The sequence below is a fragment of the Podarcis liolepis genome (assembly GCF_965112155.1).
Source record: "Podarcis liolepis genome assembly, chromosome: 8".
Taxonomy (NCBI): Eukaryota; Metazoa; Chordata; class Lepidosauria; order Squamata; family Lacertidae; genus Podarcis; species Podarcis liolepis.
Window position 1 is genome coordinate 54,461,065 of NC_139560.1, and position 20,276 is coordinate 54,481,340.

Below are 20,276 nucleotides of genomic sequence, written 5' to 3' on the forward strand. Positions count from 1 at the left end.
ACTATAAGATCGGCTTAGAAATATTAATCCCCTGTGATCGCTATTAAATAGAAATTTTCTAGATTTTGGTAGAGAAAGCACTTCCACAAAACATTTGTTAGTACAGATCTAGATATGCATTGTTAGGCCAATTCAATATTATTTTGGAGTCATAAAGCAGTTGCTTTAGCTACAGTTCATATTTCTTTATGACCCATTCAACTACTACATTACTATCAACTGAGCTTGAGGCTGGATGGATGGTACAACTTGGTGATAAAGGACAACAACAACAAAAAAGTAAACATTTTAGTTTATTCCGGAGTATCTTCCATGTGACCAATGCAAATGTTGTTAGCAAGTGACATACATGCAGGTAAGAAAAACAAAAATGGGCACATGATGCAAACTACCCTTATTTCATCAAAATAAACAGGCACAGGCAAGTCACATATGTTTTTACTTATATTCCGCAGGACATGGAAATCACACAGAAATCAGAGACAGGTATCAAGTTAATTAAGGATAATTAAGCAAGATGATTAAGAGTTGCACAATTATGTGGATTCTGATTAAAATAGCTCTACTATTTCATTTAGACTTAAGAAATTTACACAGGCAGTGGAAAATCAAAGACAGGGCCCACATTCAACTAACTAATCTAACCAGTGGAAACCCATGCAAGGACTTCCGCAAGCACAACGGGGCTCCCCACCCCAATTTGCATTGCCCCTCCGAAATAGCGAGAGGTGGGGGGAGGAGAGAGTAGATCATTACTTCAGACAAGCTATGTGGAATTCCTTCCTGGATATTTTTCCCCACTCTTGCTCCTTTTACAAAATTTCAGGTAGGCCAGGCAATGGGTTGCCTCCAATGCTGCACGTGGAGTTTTACTCCTACAACAGGATTTCCCTTTTGTGAATCCTTAAAATTTGCTTTGCAGGGTCCGCCAACCCCATGAAGCAAATTTTGAGGGTGCACAGGGGGCTGCAAGGGACAGTTCAGGGGAAAGGTCCATTGTGTGAGTGGAAATCTGTTGCCGATCAGCAGCATTTAGTACAGCCCAATATATTTTATCACCAAGTCATCATAGGACAGGAGCTTTGCAAGCAGAAGACACTTTCACACAGTTTCTTTGGGGGGGGCGGGGTGGAGAAGAGAACTGGTCTGAATTGTTCTGTTAACATTTTGAATCAAGTTTGAAGGCCTGCTGATTGTGGGGCTGGAACTGGCCATGCTACCTAGTAGAATCTTTGAGCCATGGAAATACCATAATTTTTCCGTGTATAACACGCCCCCATGTATAAGACGACCCCTATTTTTGGGGACTCCAAACTGAGGAAATGGGAGATTGACCAGAGTTGTTGAGCCTTTTTGGGCCTGACCCGCCTGACCACCGCTGCCAATTGCACGCATCGACAAGGCAACAATCGTCTGTCCGCCAGTTGCACGCCCAATTGCCGCAGCAGCCAACTGCCAGCAGACCTTGCTGCAGTCACCAATTGCCCATCCAACATCTGAATTATTCGTGTATAAGATGACCCCCAATTTTAAGCATTTAAAGAAAATAAAAACAACTCATCTTATACACGGAAAAATATGGTGTTTTAAATTGAAAAAATATACATATGCCTTAAGTCTCATTTCCATACCAAAAGCTTACTATGACTTTTTTTTTGGGGGGGGGGGAGAAAATATAAAAATTATACCTATGAAACTGATGGAAAGCGGGTCCTTGCATTAGAAAATTCTAAATGAAGGCCAAAAAAAAATGGAAGGAATTTGCATAGACACAACCTCTGCTAATTTTTTTAGCAAAAGAAGTCCAAACAACTCATAGAAAACCCAGACAAGCCTTAAACATTAGTGTCCTTGTATCATACTGATAACATAGATAAAATCAGCGGTCTTATTCTTAAGAAACGTTGTGATAATATCAGATAGTTAATTGATGAACATTATGATATAAAAGAGACCTCTGAATTTTTAGCACTTAAAAACAGTTACGTAAAAGGCAGAGTTAAAAAGTGCATTGCTGAAGCAACCTATTTTGGCTTTCTGGGAAAGAGTAGGATGGAATTTGAAAGTTGTTCTCAGATACTGTCTTGATGTGAAGGTTCGGATACATTTTTTGGTTCTCTTTCCCAAAACAGTCTGTTCCATTATAGCTTCTCAATATGTTGATTACTCCATCATGTAGAAACGGTACATAAGGGCCACAATAATTGCTGCTATAGCTGGAATCACCCAGTTGGACCATGTGCTAGAAGAAACAAAAAGTTACTATGATACATTCTGATATATCAGAATGCGGACAAGACCCAAGCACTGGAAAGTTTCTATAAGTCTATTAGAGACAGTGGGCTTGAAGCAGTGAGGCAGGCACCAGAAGGCAAGCTATACATTTTATATAAACAAATAAATATGTCCCAGATGCAGAGTTAGGGTGCTCTTTTAATAAACACAATGTGGCCTAGTCCTGTTAAATAAACAATTACACACATGCAAGCATTAGACTTCAAATATGACCCCATTTCCAATTGTCTTCAGATTTTTAATGAATATATTAATCTTTTCTAATGATTTTTTTCTATGTTTTTAGCTATTCTTGTTTTTATCTTATGCCAAAAAAGCAGGGTAATAAAAATAATAATAGCATCATGAAAATGTAACAAAATTACTTAGTAAAGGTGAAAGCCAACATGGAGCAAGCAAACCTCCGCTTGCATAACATGGCCTCTCTTTCTTCACCCCCTTGCTCCTCAAAAGCTTGTCAGGAGGGGTGGGTGACACCGCCTCCAAGCAGATTTTGTGGGTGCATGCATGGGAAACGGGAGCGGGGGCAGAGAGAGAAACCAGAATTCCACTGAGTGAATTTATTTTTCACAAGCAGTGAACGTCACCGGATGTCAACCTATCTGAATACCCAGTGCTTTTTTTCCCAGGGGGAACTCAAGGGTACACAGTACCGGCACCTCTTTTTGTTTTGTTTTGTTAAAAAGTGTGACACCTACTGTAATAATTTCATGGTGAGTACCAGCACATATTTTCCTAGAAAAAAACCACTGTGAATACCATTTTTAAAACGAAAAACACTATTGGCTTGTTAAATGAAGGCCATACAATACCTGGAATTAGAATCAAGAGTGGTAATGTAAGGTTCCTGAAAAACAAAGCAATACATTAGTTAGACTTAACTGGTCTCTCCTGCCCATCCTTCTTGTCACAAAGCTAACTCATGCCAATTACTGTGTTCACCTACTGTTTCCTCAGATGTCCTCTGATATGGTGTAACCTTTCGCATCTAACCTTTCATCATGATCATTAGCCCTCTGTGCTCACTTGCTGCTACGGCAGTATATGCTACATTCCCTGAATTTTGGAAATGACTTCTTGTTGCCATGCAAAAAACCCACCATGTTCTGGTTTAAAAGTCAACACCTAAAATACAGCAGCTAGACAATAAATGGCTGGGCTCATTGCAACATCTTACAACCCACAAGGACACTTTTCAGCCTTGGGACTATATCAGTGTGTCCCTCACTTAAATCTTGCCCCACAATTTATCCACAATTAAACCTCATACGATTAACCTTCTAGATCCTTTCTGTTATGCTTGCAGCATTTGTGGAAGATAAGCTAATTGCAATCTCCATGTTCAGAGACAGAAATGCCTATGGAAAACACATGCTGCGCAAATGGGAGGGAATTAATCGTCACCACCACCCCCAGTTTCTTAGAGTCTCTTGAGTATTTGACAGCCCACCACTCAGGGGGAAAATGATGGACTTGGTGGCTCTTCAAGCCTGATTCAGGAGGGCAGTTCTTGCATCCTCTTAACAGTTTCTGCGATGCAGAAAGATTTGGAGAGAGACTTTCCACTCAGCTCACATTTGAACTGCTTATCTGTCAAGGCCTGACAAAGTACCCTGATAGCAGAACAGAACTGCTAAAAAATCTTCAGACGTATAAACTATATCAGCATTCTCTGGATCATCACCTTTCATGGACCATAGGAAGCTCCCTTATTATATACAGTCAAAATCATGGTCTACCTAACTCAATTTTAACCAAACTGACTAGAAGGGTTTCTCCACGATTTCAAATTCCAGTCCTCATGATTCTGAATAAAGGGGCTGATATAATAGTGAGATAGGAGACTGCCGTGTACCACGTCAGACTAGCTCAGGGTTTCAAGGCAGGGGACGTTCCCTGGAGAGCCACTGCCATTCAATGTGAACAATACTGATTTAGATGGCATCTACTTTTTTTTTCTTCAGTATGCACAACACAGCACTTGAGTCTCATGGGTCAGACCTCTACTTTTGAAGAATTTCAGCTGTTGTTCAGTATTGGTAAGCATTAGAATACTTTGCAATATTGAAGAGTATTATTTTCATATCTGAAAAAGCTGACTCATACTCCTTTTTCAGTACTAAAAGCTGGACCAGATGTGCCTTTCTGTGCACAGAAGGGGTTATATTAAAAGCATCGCTAAGGGGAGGGTATTCCATCAGCACAATTGTTTATCCTTGTGTAGCAAAAAAGTTCTTCCCCTCTCCTTACCCCACATGCCCCTTAAATCTGCCCTGAGGGTTTGCCCAACCCTTCGAAGTAGAATTGGGGGTGGCAGGGGCATGGAGGAGGGAAAGCTCGGAATTATTTAGTTGAATACCACCCAAGGTGCCTTCTTGTTCAAGGAAGGATTGCTGTATGCCTCGTGCTAGAATGTTGCTTGAGGAGAGTGAAATCAGATGTTCTTCCACTTCCACTTGTGCAAAGACTTCTACATAGCCTTTTGCACAATCAGAAACATGAGAACGGCTGCAGAACCTTCTTAGTGCACACTGTGTGAAGCCTTACATCAGCTGGTTCTAGGCCACTTAGCATGCTTAAGATTTTGTAGAACTGTTCCCCATAAACATAAGACCACCCTCGCATAAAGTCCAGTCTCATATTTCCCACTACGGCACAGTAGATGCTGCTGGGAATCCCGTAAGCAGGACACAAGAGCAACAGCACCCTGCTTGCTGTTCTTCCCAAGCTGATACAGGAAGGAGCAACAGATGTTTAACATTAGTTAAAGTCCCTGCCAGCACTGCATGTAACACAGATCACTGCTGCCAAACATTAACATGGTGGGATGGCTTTAAAGTGGAATGCTTACCGTTGGTTTCTGAACTTTTTTCCAGTCATCCTGCAACACAAAAACAGTGATAAGCAACACAATGTAGAATGCCCCAAAATACCAAAAGTTATTTATACATGTAAAACTAGTACAGTAAATTTCACCCTGTTGATTAGTGAATATATGGATACACATACATTCTAAAAGCATTTCGCAACCTATCTTCTTTGTAGTATTTGCTGATAATTTTCACCATGCTTCCTTATCCAATTTTATTCTACCAAACTTATTTTGAGTTTGCCTCCATAAAAGTTGCTCCACATTATCTCCACATGAGATAAACATTACTGTAGCTTGATTAAATGCTCCCTGGTAGCACACGAGCTACTTTCATGTCCTCCAGCATAACAGATATTTTAGCATAACAGAACAGTTAAGTGTGGGTGGAAGACTTTTTAAAAAGCAAAGGAAGCAAAATTATTAAAAATAAATCTTGCAGCAATGTTTTGATGCCAAGATCAGTTTTCTACAAAGCTTCTAATGCCTTTTAGACACAGGGGTGTTATGAAACAGGAGGAACTGTTTGGCTCTTTTGAAAAAGCGGACTTTGTAACTGCATCTTGATTCCAGTACTAAAGTCATGAAGGTACTTTTGCATGGAACACAGCAAGTATCAGTGCACTTTGAACACCGATTACAGTAGTTTATCACATGCTAAACAGAAGCAAATTTCTTCATGTACCAGCTCCAGAAATATTAAACGCACCAGTCTAAACTTTAGTCTGCTAACTGCATGAAGGGGCTTGATTTAGAGACGTAACCTCAAAACCCTTTACAGCTGTGTATCCTACTAAATATGATGAAAGGGAAGAATGCAGGAATTGCCGTGCAGACATACCTGGCAGAAATAGCTTGGCAACACTACTAATTCTCTGCACAAAATGCATAAATGATCCCGATCATTTCCTAGGTCCTCTGATAAGTGTCAGAGGACTTGGGTAGAGTTTGTCCTTTACCCAACCAAAAGAGACAGCACCTTTGTGCATGCATGCATGCATGCATGCATATGCATACACACACACACACTGGCAAGTTCTCTGATGTGCAGAGAATTTTGGAAACTGAAGACTGTTTCAGTTAGTGCTAGAATTTAATTAACAGCCATCAGGATAAGTCCCGTGGTTAGCTACGGGAACTGCATTGGTGGGATCTTAGCAAAGAGTAATTGGTTCAGATATAACATTAAGTGTTGCTGAAGGGCATATATTTGTTGCCCTGGACTCAAATGTCTTGCAGTGCAGCAAATGTGTGTTCAGATCAGTCTCTTCTAAATCACAAGCTTGGTTTTAAACTTCTACTGCCACTGCCAATTTATTGCTGTTTTACTTATTTATTTATTTTGCTTCTTAACTGTTATTTATTTCTCACTTTCCCAATCCATCCTGAACACAGGAACCAACTATTTTAAAACAAAAAACTTAAAACCTAAAAAATAGCTTAGAACTTGCAGAGAAGCACTAATAAACTATACACTGAAAAAAGTCATCAACTGATGGGAGGAGGTACTGATAACCTGCTTTACTGCACAAACATTTTAAATCCCAAATTACAAAGTTACAACTTGACACAGAACACTGCATCGCAGCATCCAATTTGATATGTTCATTAAGGTTTTAAAAATATGGAGAAATATACAGGTAAAAGAAAGCACACGTTCTGTACATGGAAAGTGCACTTACTGGATGAAGTTCTCCTATAATGAATGTATCCGACAATGTTCTGGCATCTGTGGAATGGCCAACATCTTCAAAACTTTCTGTAGCATCTCCTCCCGCTTGTTCCCTTAGAACCTCTTCACCACCTGGGTGCTGTAAGAAAACAACATATGAATAAGTATCCATGAACTTTACAAATAGTTTTTTAAAGCTTTCTGTCCCAATAGGTATCAGTACATCTTAAAGCTGTCAATTTCACAAATGGAACTGCGACAGATTGCATGCTCAACAAGGAATCTGGTAGTACCTTAAAAACTAACAAATGTATTATGGCATGAGTTTTCATGCATTGTCCACTTCATTAGATGCACAAAATGTTGACCTGAGCCGCTGAAAGTACACTTCTAAGCCAAACTGGCTGCCAATCACTATCAATGAATGGCCCTAAATTCTAATATTAGATGCATAACAAGTGTGCATATCGTTCTTGTTTTTTGGAAAAGTTGAGCACACAGAAGAACACTATTTTGCCCAGCAACTACCATCAGTATTGTAGATATTGTAGACACAAAGATATTGTAGACACAAGGAAAATACCACTAGAATATATCTGTGCTTGTGATTAAAACAAAGTTCAATCATCCAGCTTTATACTGTCCTTCATAAAAATGTATTTTTAATTGTTGGCTGGTTTATGTCTTACAACTGCAATATTTGCAGCAGCTTCTGATCAAGTCCCCCAAAGATGTGTCTTGTTCCTTTGAAACACAGGTTGGGACTGGCTACCTTGAAGCCTCACTTTCGCCCATATCAGTCTAATGGCACTTTAAGAAGAGTTTCCACAGCCCTACTGCCAGCAGCATGCTTGTCAGTAAAACCAAACCAATTAGGCTGGCAAGCCACCATATTTGTGTAACTCCATTCCAGTTGGGAACAGGCAGGCCCCAACTGTGCAGGGGCTTCTGTGGGCATTAAAACTGATTTGTAACTGCATTTTCATAATCTGAAGAATTTAAAAAATCATGCTGCGGTTTCTGTAGTGCTACTCTGTCATTTTATGGTTTTATCAGGCTGTTATGTTTTAAATGTCTTAAAATTAACTTACCTAGTGATGATTGTTGTTGATTGATTGTGCTGTGATTGTGAATGTTTTGTGTGTGTGTGTGTGTGTGTGTACACACACACACACACACACACACACACACACACACAAAGAGCCATGTGTAGGAGAAAGCTTTCCTAAACGGCAGGGTTTAAAAAACACACCATTAAATAAAGATGCACTCTCTTTCTCTCTGGCACTCCCACGGTGAAGTTTGACCCAGCCTCCCCCACTGGCAGTGGGCCCTCTGCCAGTGCAGAAGTCCAATCTGCCTGTGTTTAACTTATTCTTATTGCATAAAAGGGGATGAGTGAAGTTCTTAATCCACGTTATATGATCCTGTAAATGCTGCTCCACCTAAGTACTATAACATTCATTATATAAAAATAAAGATGTTTTTAACCCTGAGAGCACTTCATACGAGTCAGGCTTTTGAAGCACTTGTTTAGCCAAGATCTTATTCCAGAATTAATTTCACACATAACCGACACTGCAGCTCTTAAATCAAAGAGAAGTTGAAAACACTAACAAAACAAAACCACATTTCCTAGTCTTGTCATTTCAGGACTTTGAGAGGAATGGGAAGGAAAGCACATATGCAAGGCAGTATGTAGGCAAGTATGTAGGCACATATGTAGGCAACTTTCTCAATTTCCCCATATCAAACCATTCAAAAGAAACCACTCCTGTCTAGAGATGCCCTGGCAACATTCTAAAAACACACGCGTAGGTATTATTTGTTGCCTAAAAGTGATAAACTTGTAAAAGTTTCCAAGTTTCTTTGCATAAAAAAAATAATTGGGTGAAGAAAGTGCACAGTGCTTATGCACAGTGACTAAGCAAAATGGGGCAAAAAGTTACACAAGTGTGTAGAGCAAAGATTACATGTGGCCGTCAATCCCCAAAAGGTTAAGGAAGTGCATGCTGGAGAGAGATTATGCAAGTCAAAGCGAACGTGCAAATATGACTGACAAAATCCTGCCCTTGAATCAGTACTGATAACTATCCAAGCAAAGGAGTAGAGCAAAGGTCTTGAACGACGCTGCAGCTGATTGCTGTGGGATTTACAGAGCATTCAGCAAACTGAATCCAGAAAACAGGTTGAACAACAAAGCGTAACTTACACAACTCTTCAGAGATGATGAGCCCAAACTCCTATTAGCACATCAATACTAAAAAAAAGGTGAACAGCTGCCATGAAATGTCATTTCATGAAGTTACCCATTTTTTAATGGAGAAGGAACTGAAGAGAGAAAGCTTCCTGTTCTGAATTGTAAGGCACAGAGCAATATTAAAAATACTGAAAAGGAGAAATATGGTCAGATTTAAAACAGTTTTCCCTTTGACAGCACAAGACACATTCACCTGAGTAATCTTTAGGTCAGTCCACAAGTAAAGATGTAAAAATATACTGTGCTGTCAAATGCTACTGGCTGGCCATTGTAAGAACAGAATGCCGGAATATGTGGCCCATGGGCCTGATCCAGTGGCCATGTTCTTCTGAACTGAGAGAAGATCTCAAAGTCACAAACCAAGACCCCAACATTCCTTAGTACAAAAAAACTGTACTAAGGTTTGGACCTGTGTCTCCTTAGATGATTTGTACTGATAAAGATTACATATATTGTAGATAACCTGCAGAATAGCTACATATTTTCCATGGAGAAAAAGCAGTGAAGTAAAAGCAAAACAAAAGCAAAAACACCCCACCAGACTCTTACATACGCTTCAGGTTACAGACTCCGCTAAACCAGAAATAGTACCTCGGGTTAAGAACTTTGCTTCAGGATGAGAAAAGAAATCGTGCTCCGGCGGCGCAGCAGCAGCAGGAGGCCCCATTAGCTAAAGTGGTGCTTCTGGTTAAGAACAGTTTCAGGTTAAGAACGGACCTCAGGAACGAATTAAGTACTTAACCCGAGGTACCACTGTACGTGTAAATCTTTCCAGGTGTAGAAACAATGTTTTGGTTTCTTATCTCTTCAAAATATTCACATACCTGCTACACCTTGGAATTCAAAGTATTCACTAGAGACACATGGAAAGATAAGAAACTTATTTCTGTTTGGATGATAAATGGCTTCTTTCAGCAATTAACACAAATGTGAGGTCTGTTCACTTCATTCCACACTAGACAATAGCACCACTGGAAGCAACAATGGAAAAAGCAGATGAAGGAAATAGCAGCTCAAAGACACTCCCTTGACACACAAATAACATGTTCTCAAAAATACCACCATTCTACACATTTTAAACCCAAGCAGAAGCAGCCTCTAGGGCACAGGTAGCCAACTTGGTGCCCTCCAGCAGTTGTGGACTACAAATCCCTTTGGGCCCAGCCAGCATGGTCAATCATTGGGGATGAAGGGGGTTGTAGGCAACCTTTTGAAGGCCACAGGTTAGCCATCCTAATTCTTGTGGTTGCCTAATACAAATTATTCAAAAAGTAGCCGTGTACGTGGGACAATTCACAAATAAAAGATTGTAAAATATCTTAAGTACAGTGATACCTTGGTTCTCAAACAGCTTAGTTGTCGAACAAATAGGCTCCCGAACACTGCAAACTGGGAAGTAAGTGTTCTGGTTTGCAAACGTTTTTCGGAAGCTGAACATTCGATGCGGCTTCCGCTTGAGTGCAGGAAGCTCCTGCAGCCAATCGGAAGCTGCACCTTGGTTTTCGAACAGTTTCGGGAGTTGAACGGACTCGCGGAACGGATTAACGTCAAGAACCAAGGTACCACAGTATACAACTAAAATATCAAGGGTGTAAGTGTAACAAATAAACGAGTGACTTTGGCAAAGTCATGTTACTACACAAACAGTCCTTTTCTTTCTTTTTTCAAAGCATACTAGATGCTCTTCTCCCAAAACATACAAACTACCTTTTAATGCATTAAACTTGTGAGGAGAGGGAAAAGTCTGATACATAGCTCTTAAAATCCTGGCTGCATACACACAAGTACCTTTTATGAGAGCCACAACTGCAAAAAAAAAAAAAAATGCAATGATGGTGCTCAAGTCTGCAAGCCAGCACTCATACTTTACAACACTGCTGTAGCAGTTGTTTTTAAATGTTAGATCTTAGCCTACAAGTTCATATGTCAGAGCAGAGATCACAGTTCCCTGCTCCTGTTACCCAAAAGCAGAATAGTTCCCCAAAAGTTTTTCCATCAGTATAATAGACACCAGTTGACTTTCACAGGCTTTAATGACAACCTAATTTCTTTTTATTTGCTTTCTGTGTAAAATTTTCTGGGTTTATCCAAGAGTGCTAATGTACATCCAATGGGTTTACACTTCCCACAAGAATTGTGAGTGGTCTTGTGGGACCGCAGTAAAGTGGGTACCTTAAATAAATTAAAAAAGACACATTAATAGGAGGAACCATGAAGCACTTGCACAGTTTGCAAGTCTTGACTGCAGCCTGCAGGGACTTCTAGAGTTGTTTGAGTACGAACTGAGAGCTGCCTTTCAAATGTAGCAACCAGCCGTGTGACATCAGGGTAATTTCAGTTTCATATAAACTTTGCTCAAGTTGAACCTGCATGTCTCAGCTTGTTCACTTTCTTTGTGAAATATAAATATGTTCCTTACATCACAAATGAAGATCTTATGTTGCTGAAATACAGTGTAATGGGCTGTCTGAATCAGGTGGATTGGCCAAGGACCCAGGAAAAGGCTCCAGCAGGATGTGGAAGCCTCTGCCAGATGCCGAAGAATCTGCTAGTGAGGAGTGACGGCGGGGTGGGGTGGCAGCTTTCTCAATCTTCTCACATCTTCTCCATCCCCAAGCTGTGAATTCTGCCTCCCTCTCTGTCCCTGCCTCCTTTTCCTAGCTTGACAGAGCCTCTCTGTGGTGCACTCACTCCAGAGCTGTCAGATACTGGGAGTGGCTCTATCTGCCCAGAGGGGGATGTTTCAGGAGTCCTGGCCACCTCTCAGGAGGCAGAGGCACCTCCCCCATCACCTAAGTAAAGGAGCAATCAAAAGAGAAGGGAACAAAGGGTTCCACCTACCAGGTATGGATAAAGGCTGCATAAACACTTACAGCCTTCAGAGGAGTCCACCTCATTCCTATATACAGGATAGCAAAGGGGTGCAACAGTGACAGTGGTGGAGCAACTTCCAAAGCTTTGCCAGTAACAGCACCTACCTTTCTTGTACAGTGGTACCTCAGGTTAAGCACTTAATTCGTTCTGGAGGTCTGTACTTAACCTGAAACTGTTCTTAACCTGAGGCACCACTTTAGCAATGGGGCCTCCTGCTGCTGCCGCGCCACCGGAGCACGATTTCTGTTCTTATCCTGAAGCGAAGTTCTTAACCCGAGATAATATTTCTGGGTTAGCGGAGTCTGTAACCTGAAGCGTATGTAACCTGAAGCGTATGTAACCTGAGGTACCACTGTAGCTCTATTTACGATTAACCATGTGCATTGCCTGAAGTGCCTTAAGGCAGCAATTTGCATATGTATTGCAGTAATCTAAGCATTAAAGGCCTTTCAAAATAACTCTTCCTCCTGTCTTTGTTCTTGAGCAACTGGAAGCCAGGACACACAGATCCAGGAGCGGAGGAAGGGGTGTGTGGTGGGTGCAACCCGCCTCAGGTGTCACCACTGAGGGGGGTGACAAAATGATGGGCAGCACTCACCGCGGGGCCTGCAGAGCACCAGAGCCATGTGTCTGGGAGAGACGCACCCATAGGAGCTTGGGCGCACAGAGACTCCACACTGCCCACACAGTCTGCCCGCTGTCTCCCCCCTTCCAGCTGTAGGGCAGCTGAGTGGGAGGAGGCAGGCAGACTCTGGAGGCCCTGCGGTGCAGCCTGCCCCTATGGGTGACTCGCCCCGACCCTGGGCACGCCACCTCAGGCGCCTGAGCGGCTTCCTCTGCAGCTGCACAGATCTAAAGCATTCTGTTAGATGCCATCATTTAAAATGAATTCTGAATGCAAGCTGAAATAAAAATGCTTGCTCCAATGGTTTTCAAAGTTCATACTATCAAGAAGCTTTGTGTTCCATATTGATTAGTCTGGAAGTCTACTTTAGCGTGGGAAACTCTATACAGTCTCAGTTTACACAAGTCTGAAGCCTTTGCTTACCATGCCTAGTTGCTGTCCCATGCAAACTAGATGCACCCTAAAACAAAGCATTCATCTGCGGTTACACAATGCAGACCAAGATTAGTCATTTGGAACTGTTCTTTCTGAAGCAAGTTGTCTTCCAATGCCTATTTTCTCAATGAAGAACCTCAAGTAAGGTTCTGGGAGAACCAATTTTTGTAGGAACTGTTTGAGAGTGGCGTATCAGTTAAATCCAACAGAAGAAAACCAATCCCATGGCGGAATGATATTGGGGAATGGCAGAAGCTCAGTGGTAGAGCATCTGCTTTGCACGAAGAAGCTCCCAAATTAAATCACTGCCACTCAGTGAGGACAATCAAGACTTCAATGGACTAATGCTCCGTGTAAAGCAGCTTCCTATGTTCCCCACCCTGTAAAGGCAAAATGTAATATTTATTTTTAAGCAAGTGTACAGATACAATGTCATCAAACTCTCTATATAGAGTTATAGGATCCTAGATCTGGGAACACTTTCACAGCCATCTAGGCCAAACCCTTGCTCAAAAGGAGGGCAACCCATCCAGTATCACCCCACCCCAAAGTTTGCATTTAAATCAGACCACAGTGCATAAAAAGCACAAAGAACCTGAACATAACCATGTGCTACAGTTAGTTCAAACTCAGAAGAGAGCACTATGAGTTCCTGCAATACATGTAGAATTGAAGGGAGAAAGGCAGATTAAGACAATACCTATTAAATGCAGATTATCTGTACCCAGCACACCCTAAATCCTGTTCATTCCCAAAAATGAGCTGGGAGGCTTGTTCTGGATGCTGCCAGTTATCAGTGACCAATTAACAATATTAAATCTGCAGGTGCCTAGTGTTGGTACTGAAGTTACGCAACAGGCTAACCAGGGAACATCCTTGGAAAAGATTTGTTAACATCACTACCTTTTAAATATAGCTAATTTGAGAAGGGTTGGGGGGCGGTCTGACCATTTTAGTTTCTTTTTTAAGACTCTTGCTCTCCTACTATTTTATGTGCTTAGTTATGATAGAGAAAAAAGTTTATCCACATATTTAACTATAAGTTTTAATGGCGGTGAGGGCAGCTGCCAGATTTCCTTCTTCAAAAATTCAACCTTTCACTCTTCAACCCTTCTGTCAGTATAGAGACATTAAAACAAAATGTGGTCAGTTTCAACTCAAATATGAAACATAAATAGTCAAGATTAGGTTCTTGCCAAAGGGTGCTCATTTTGTAATCATTGGTGCTGATGGCTTATTGATCACAGGGGTCAGAAGAGTTCCTGGTATTGCAACCTGGTAGGTGAAAGGGTGAGCAAACAGGTTTGTCCTCATTTACATTTGAGACTTGAAACAGTATTCCGCCCACTAAAACAGGAGCTCTCACATGCCTATCAGATGCCTTGGGACAACTACCCAACTAGACTATCATTCCACAGCAAATTTCAGTGGTGAGCACTGAGAGGAATGGACTCAAAAGGGCCCCAATGAGAAACAAGAAGGAGGTGCCAGCATGCTTAGGGGGCAGAAGCACACCAAATAGTTTTCACCCTTCATTTTTAAAAACTATGTTAAAAAAACTAAGAATGCTAAATGGAGAATAAGCTCAGTCAGTAAACACACAATGTTGACTGCCAGCTGTAAAATAAAATTGATAACAGCAGGTGCGAAGGAATGAATGGGGATCTTGCATTGAAGAGCCCAACATTTTGAGCATTGGGACACATTTTCAAATGTAAGAAACTGTTATGGGCACCACAAAATACGCATTTCACTGAAGAAAAATGGGTATTGGAATCCCCTCCGCAAGACAAAATACCTATGTACCCCAAAACATAAAATACAACCCCAAACAAGGAACCCCACATTATGTAACAAAAGAGAAGTCAAAACCCCTTGTTTTTCTTAACAATTAAAAAACTGGAAAGGGCAGTGGGCCCTGGCAGATCCATCTATGGTGCCCATGGGTGCCATGTTGGCGACCTTTGGCCTATAATGCTCTGGAGAAGGGTAGAACTGGAACAGGCTGAGACCCTGAACAGGAGCATGCTAGTCAGAAGGTGAAGAAACAATGCAGTATTTTGTTACAGGTCCCAATAGTTTACCTACTACTGTAAACAATTTAGACTATAAAGGAAGTTTGCTACAGTTTTCCCAAACCAGAAAAGCTTCCTCATGTTTAGCACACAATGTCTGAGGGATGCAATTATGTTTATCTGTGGCAAAAATAAAAATTCTTGAAACAACTTTTTTCCTTTTTTGTGATTGAAGTAAGTATTGTGAGAATATATCTAAAAAGGAGAAAGTGTCTTCATAGCATACTATCTTCAATCAGTTTCTCAGAATAAGCTGATGAAATAAATGGCTACATAAAATCAATTTCACAGGCAAAAGAGCCACCGGTGGCTTTCATGCAATATTGAAACCAAGATATTGCTGTCAGAGAACAAGATCGGAAATTAGCAAAAAGTTTGCTAGAAGGTTTAAACCATATTCTTATCAGTGCACATGGGTGTACCAAGAAATACAGTCAGCAGATGACACACAGCAGCTCAGTTATTTATAGAATTAAATTTAAATCAACAGTGACAACTGAAAGATCCTAAGCTTCCTTAAGAGCTCCCCAATCCCCTGACTCACAGTCATTTGGGGGTTGTAATAGTTGTATGGCATGAACCTTAACATCTTCCCTAGCTACAACTAGTAAGCAGGTCTCTGTCAAGGGTGGCTAACTTGTGGCCCTTCAGATGTTATTGGGTTCCAATTCCCAGCAGCTCCAGCAGCCTAGACAACAGCCAAGGATGATCAGAGCTGCTGTTCAGCAACATCTGAAGGCCCAAAAGTTGGTGACCCCTGGTGTATATCAATGCAACGGTTCTGTATGTTTGATGAATGGACCAAGGTACATAGCTGTACCTCCTTGCTATTTAAAACCCACCCAAGATGTGCAGGACTGCAGTGATGAAGATACTCTTGACACAATCCTTCACTGCAGTCCCCAACATGAATCCTTAGCTTAACATAACTATGCTATGAAAGTGAAAAAGCGGAGACAGCACTAGCAAAGGGATTCCAATTCAATTCCCACGTTGATGCAACATGATCTTTTCCTCCTTTGGAGAAACAACCCACCCTGTGATATGGTAACATTCCACAAGTGACAACTTCTGGCTAGTCATCCACCCATACTTCTTTCTAAGAAGGCAATGCAAACCACTGGGCAGCAGCAGCAGGAGGACTTAATGGGATGGCAGACACATCTGCAGCCCTGGTGGTTGCACCAGTCAGAGCGGATGTCGGGCCCCTTGCTGTGCCAGTTATCAAGACTGGTGTAGTGAAGAGGCCCAGATTGGGCCCACTGCTGTCACATGATGGGAAGACAGGCTCAAGATACAGCAGATCTTGTGCCCACCTCTCTCTGCCCCCACAATACCCTGAAGGGTTCTACTGGCTAAAAGATCCAAAACCACTGGGGTTCCCCCAAATCAGTGCAAAATTTATATGTGCTCAGGAGTGTAGCTCACTTTCTCTCTCTCATTATTTCTAGTGGGAAGGAAAATATAGGAAAAGTTGGGAGGAAATGTTAACAGCCCGGAAACAGAAGGACAAATGAATTGTCTGCATTTGGATTCTCCCCACCTTAGGGGAGCAGGAGCGTTATGGATTTCAGAAATAGCACTGTACAGATACACAAGTTCTAAATACAGCATCTTAGAATATACAATAGTTCAGCTCCTTGATGAATAAAGGAGAAAGTGAAGTGAACGTGGGCTGTTTCTAATCAGCTAATTAGTACAAAGATGACATTACTCAACCCTTTATACTTGAACAACTGATGGATGAACCGTGTCATATTGCTTGCAAGAAATGGCCTGTAAGCATCTGGTTACAACAGTTTCATTGCAAAGCTTGCCATAAATTTGGCAACCTTGCTTTTCCAAGCTATTCCAGTTCCATCTAGCTCATCTCACAATGATAGTGCCTCTTACAAAATTGTGTTGCTATACAATAAAATATTACTTTGCAACAAACGATACAGATGGAATATGTGGTATGTGAGCTGAACTTTCTCATCTTCAAAAGCACTACAGGATCAGAAAGTCACTTCGACGAACAGCAAAAATAACAAAATGCCTACGAGGAAGCACTTTAACGGAAGCACCTTCTTGCTCTCTGAACGGTCCCCATCTATCTATCCCTCGTCTCAAAACACCCAGAGGAGGAGCTTTTCGCTGAGAGCAAGTTGCCAGCGTGCATGATCGTGCAGAACTACTCCAGCCCCAATCGCCTCTTCGACAGGACTGAAATCGCCTGCAAGCTCAGCAGCCCCACCTTTCCAGCCCCTTATACTTGCCTCCTCCAGAAACTTTGTGAGGTCATACACACGGTGGTGCAGGATGATCCAGGTGCTTTGGCTGTGATTGTGCTTCTGGATCTCTTCGAGGGTATAATAGCAACCCCGCCACGGCTCCTTTCCAGGCTTGCTGTCGCCGCTAGCATTCACCTTCGCCATCGCCCCAACTCTTAGCTTCGCTTCTCAACCTGGCAGATATTGACCCTTGGGCGCAGCAGCGAAGGGAGATCTCCAACTGGGAACTCTGACCCAGGACAGCCTCGCCTCCTCGCGCACGCTCAGATCGAACCTTTACGCCGCCAGCTCCGTAATCACGAAGCACCGCCCACTTCTCGGCAGGAAGGCGGGGAAAGCTGCCCTAGCTGGCTGCCCATTGGTTGGGATGTGGGACTTAAGAAGCTCGTAGGTTTGTTTGTTTATGTGTTTGTCCTTTCCGCAGATTCCAAGAACTCAAGGCGGCGGCTTTCTTTTCTGATAGAAAAAGAGAGCTAGGAAGGGGGAAACCAAAGCACAACATTCACGCTGACATAGGGAAGTAGAGCCAGTCACGCAATGCTGCGAAATGAAGACTAGACTGTTGCTACCTGGATTTCAGCCTTATATAACAAACAACAAAAAATCAATAAACAAAAACATATAACAAAAAGGAGCCCCTTAGCATCTTACAAAACGTGTTTCTTATTACCGTATTGCTTTTTTGTTTAATTTATTTTATTTCATACAAATTATCATAGAATTTTAAAGTAAGAAGGGACCAAGAGGGTCATTTAGTTCAACCTCCTGCAATGCAGGTATCTTTCGCCCAGCAAATTGTTACGCTTGGTTGTAAAAGCAACTCTCAAAGCAGTTTATAAAACAGACAAAACTAAATAATAACATCAACAAGAAACATTAACATTAAAAGAATCAAACAGAATGAAAATAGATAGATTCAAACTCTCATCAACATCAAGGCAGGCTTGCTGAAACTGAAACGCTTTTAGGAAGTGCCTAAAAGAGTACAGTGAGGCGCCTACCAGATGTCAGTAGGCAAGTGCAGCTGCTGCAACAATAAAATATTGAATTCTTTGAAATGCAGAACCGTTATTACGTGGCACCTGTAAGAAGCGGTTGAGTTGTTATCTGCTTTGGACACCTTATGGAGTTGCAAGATATGGATTCTCTACATCACTGTTTCTCAAACAGTGAGCCAGCCAGGAACCCACCATGGGCCACTTTCAGGTGGGCCACAGTGCCACAGACTGCCCTGCCCCTAACCATGGCATAGCCTTTTGATTGGACTAATGCCAGTACCAGCAACACTTTACGTTTATGGAAGACAATCTTACTTGGCTACAAGTGATCGCCAAAGAAGAAGAACATGCTCAGTAGAGGGAGACAAAGAAGGGAAGGAAGTGCTTCCTCTGAGGGGAAAGGGCCAGAAGAGATGTTGAAGGAAATTAGAAAATGAGATAAGAAGTTCATATTTATTATGAACAAACAAAGTGGGAATAGAAAGGAAAGGGATAAAAGAGGAAAGCTGTTATAGGAGAAAGAAGCGAAAAGGACCAGGGAGGAAGGATGAAAGAAACTTGCAGAGTGGGATTTGGGGAGCAGGGAGAATAGGGTACAAATTGGAGAACGGGAGAATAAATTACCACACATTTGGTTTTTTAAAAAAATAAATACACCGAGAGGTATGTGGAGGTAGGAAGAGATAATATAAAAGAATCCATTTAGAGCCTCTGGATTAGCAAATTCTTCCTAAATTGGAGAGTCACAATACCTCACAGCAAATGTTTGCACTTAGTCTGAAAAAAGCTGGGCTATGGAACTCCTTGCTACAAAAAAAGAAAAAAAGACTATGGCAAAGAATTTACCAATTTCCAAAGACTCTGGGGTTGCGCACCCATCTCGCTTAAGAGGCCGGGGACCAGTGCTGTCCGGAGACACTTCCGGGTCACGTGGCCAGCGTGACGAAGCTGCTCTGGCGAGCCTGCACCAGCGCAGCACATGGAAACGCCATTTACCTTCCCGCTGGAGTGGTACCTATTTATCTACTTGCACTTAAGGGTGCTTTCGAACTGCTAGGTGGGCAGGAGCTGGGACCGAACGACGGGAGCTCACCCCACCGCGGGGATTCGAACCGCCGACCATACAATCAGCAAGTCCTAGGCGCTGAGGTTTTACCCACAGCGCCACCCGTGTCCCTCTCAATAGATACATATGTATTAAGTCCACTTAGGAAACAATGGTGTAACTCAAACACTATTTTAAAGACTTGTTTTCCCTCAGCCAGACTTAGGTTGGCTTTAGACAGTAGCACCCCTGCTGCTGCAGAGTTTGAATCTCGTATAAATTTACATCAGCTTAATTTACACGGGTCTGCTTTACACCAGCTTCTTGTACATAAGATTGCTCACTAGCACTGTTTCAGCAGTTGCAATTGAATTAAATTGCAGTTTATAAAGGTTTCTAACTTTATATCGTAGTCATTTGTTTTTAATGTGCTGCAAGATTCTTGGCAGTTTTTCTATTCTAGAGCCTTATTTACCTATTCAAGACTATGTCAGTTCAAAACTGTTAAATATTTCACAATTGAGCAGGTATGAAATCTGATGTGAACTCCATTAGTCTCTAACAAAGTTCCTTTGGATTAAAAACTGCTTCAGTAACAGTATAATGCTATATAGGTCTACTGTTTTCAAAGGGGCTTATTCCCAGTTGAGTACAGTAGATACAGTATATGATTGTTGTCTAAAACATTCAGGTGTTTAGTTTAAAAACCAAAAACAAATTTGGCTGAAAAACCAAAAGGAAGATGATTTTCTAAAATACGCAGAGATCTATATGCTTACTATAGCGTTCACACATTACAAAATGCCAGTTGTTCCTAAAATTTGGGTGGCCGTAATGCTGAGTCCCCATCCCCTT

General features: G+C 41.7%; 1 protein-coding gene across 4 annotated transcripts; it reads right to left on the reverse strand.

Moving 5' to 3' along the window:
- Positions 1 to 280: 280 nt before the first annotated feature.
- CYB5A (cytochrome b5 type A) lies at positions 281 to 18,323 on the reverse strand. Of its 4 annotated transcripts, none has more exons than XR_014529489.1 (6): positions 17,364 to 18,323; positions 6,847 to 6,975; positions 5,147 to 5,176; positions 3,108 to 3,142; positions 1,400 to 2,242; positions 281 to 1,349 (listed from the first exon to the last, which is right to left on the reverse strand). XR_014529489.1 is itself a non-coding variant. In XM_083518861.1 (5 exons), the coding sequence occupies exons 1-5, from the start codon at positions 17,520 to 17,522 to the stop codon at positions 2,164 to 2,166; spliced, it is 432 nt and encodes a 143-aa protein (XP_083374987.1). In that variant the 5' UTR covers positions 17,523 to 17,703; the 3' UTR covers positions 281 to 2,163. The 4 variants fall into 4 exon arrangements, 2 of the variants coding, with proteins under 2 accessions (XP_083374987.1, XP_083374988.1); XR_014529490.1 differs by having other exon boundaries at positions 281 to 1,307; positions 1,369 to 2,242; positions 17,364 to 17,703; XM_083518861.1 differs by having other exon boundaries at positions 281 to 2,242; positions 17,364 to 17,703.
- Positions 18,324 to 20,276: the final 1,953 nt, after the last annotated feature.

Bases quoted from the DNA above. Each gene is read 5' to 3' on its own strand.
- CYB5A (XM_083518861.1), bottom strand. From the start codon at position 17,522: ATGGCGAAGGTGAATGCTAGCGGCGACAGCAAGCCTGGAAAGGAGCCG. The intron at 3,143-5,146 runs GTAAGCATTCCA...TTTGTTTTTCAG, and splicing joins AAAAAGTTCAGAAACCAACG to GAACCTTACATTACCACTCT. The intron at 2,243-3,107 runs GTATTGTATGGC...TGTTTCTTCTAG, and splicing joins ACTCTTGATTCTAATTCCAG to CACATGGTCCAACTGGGTGA.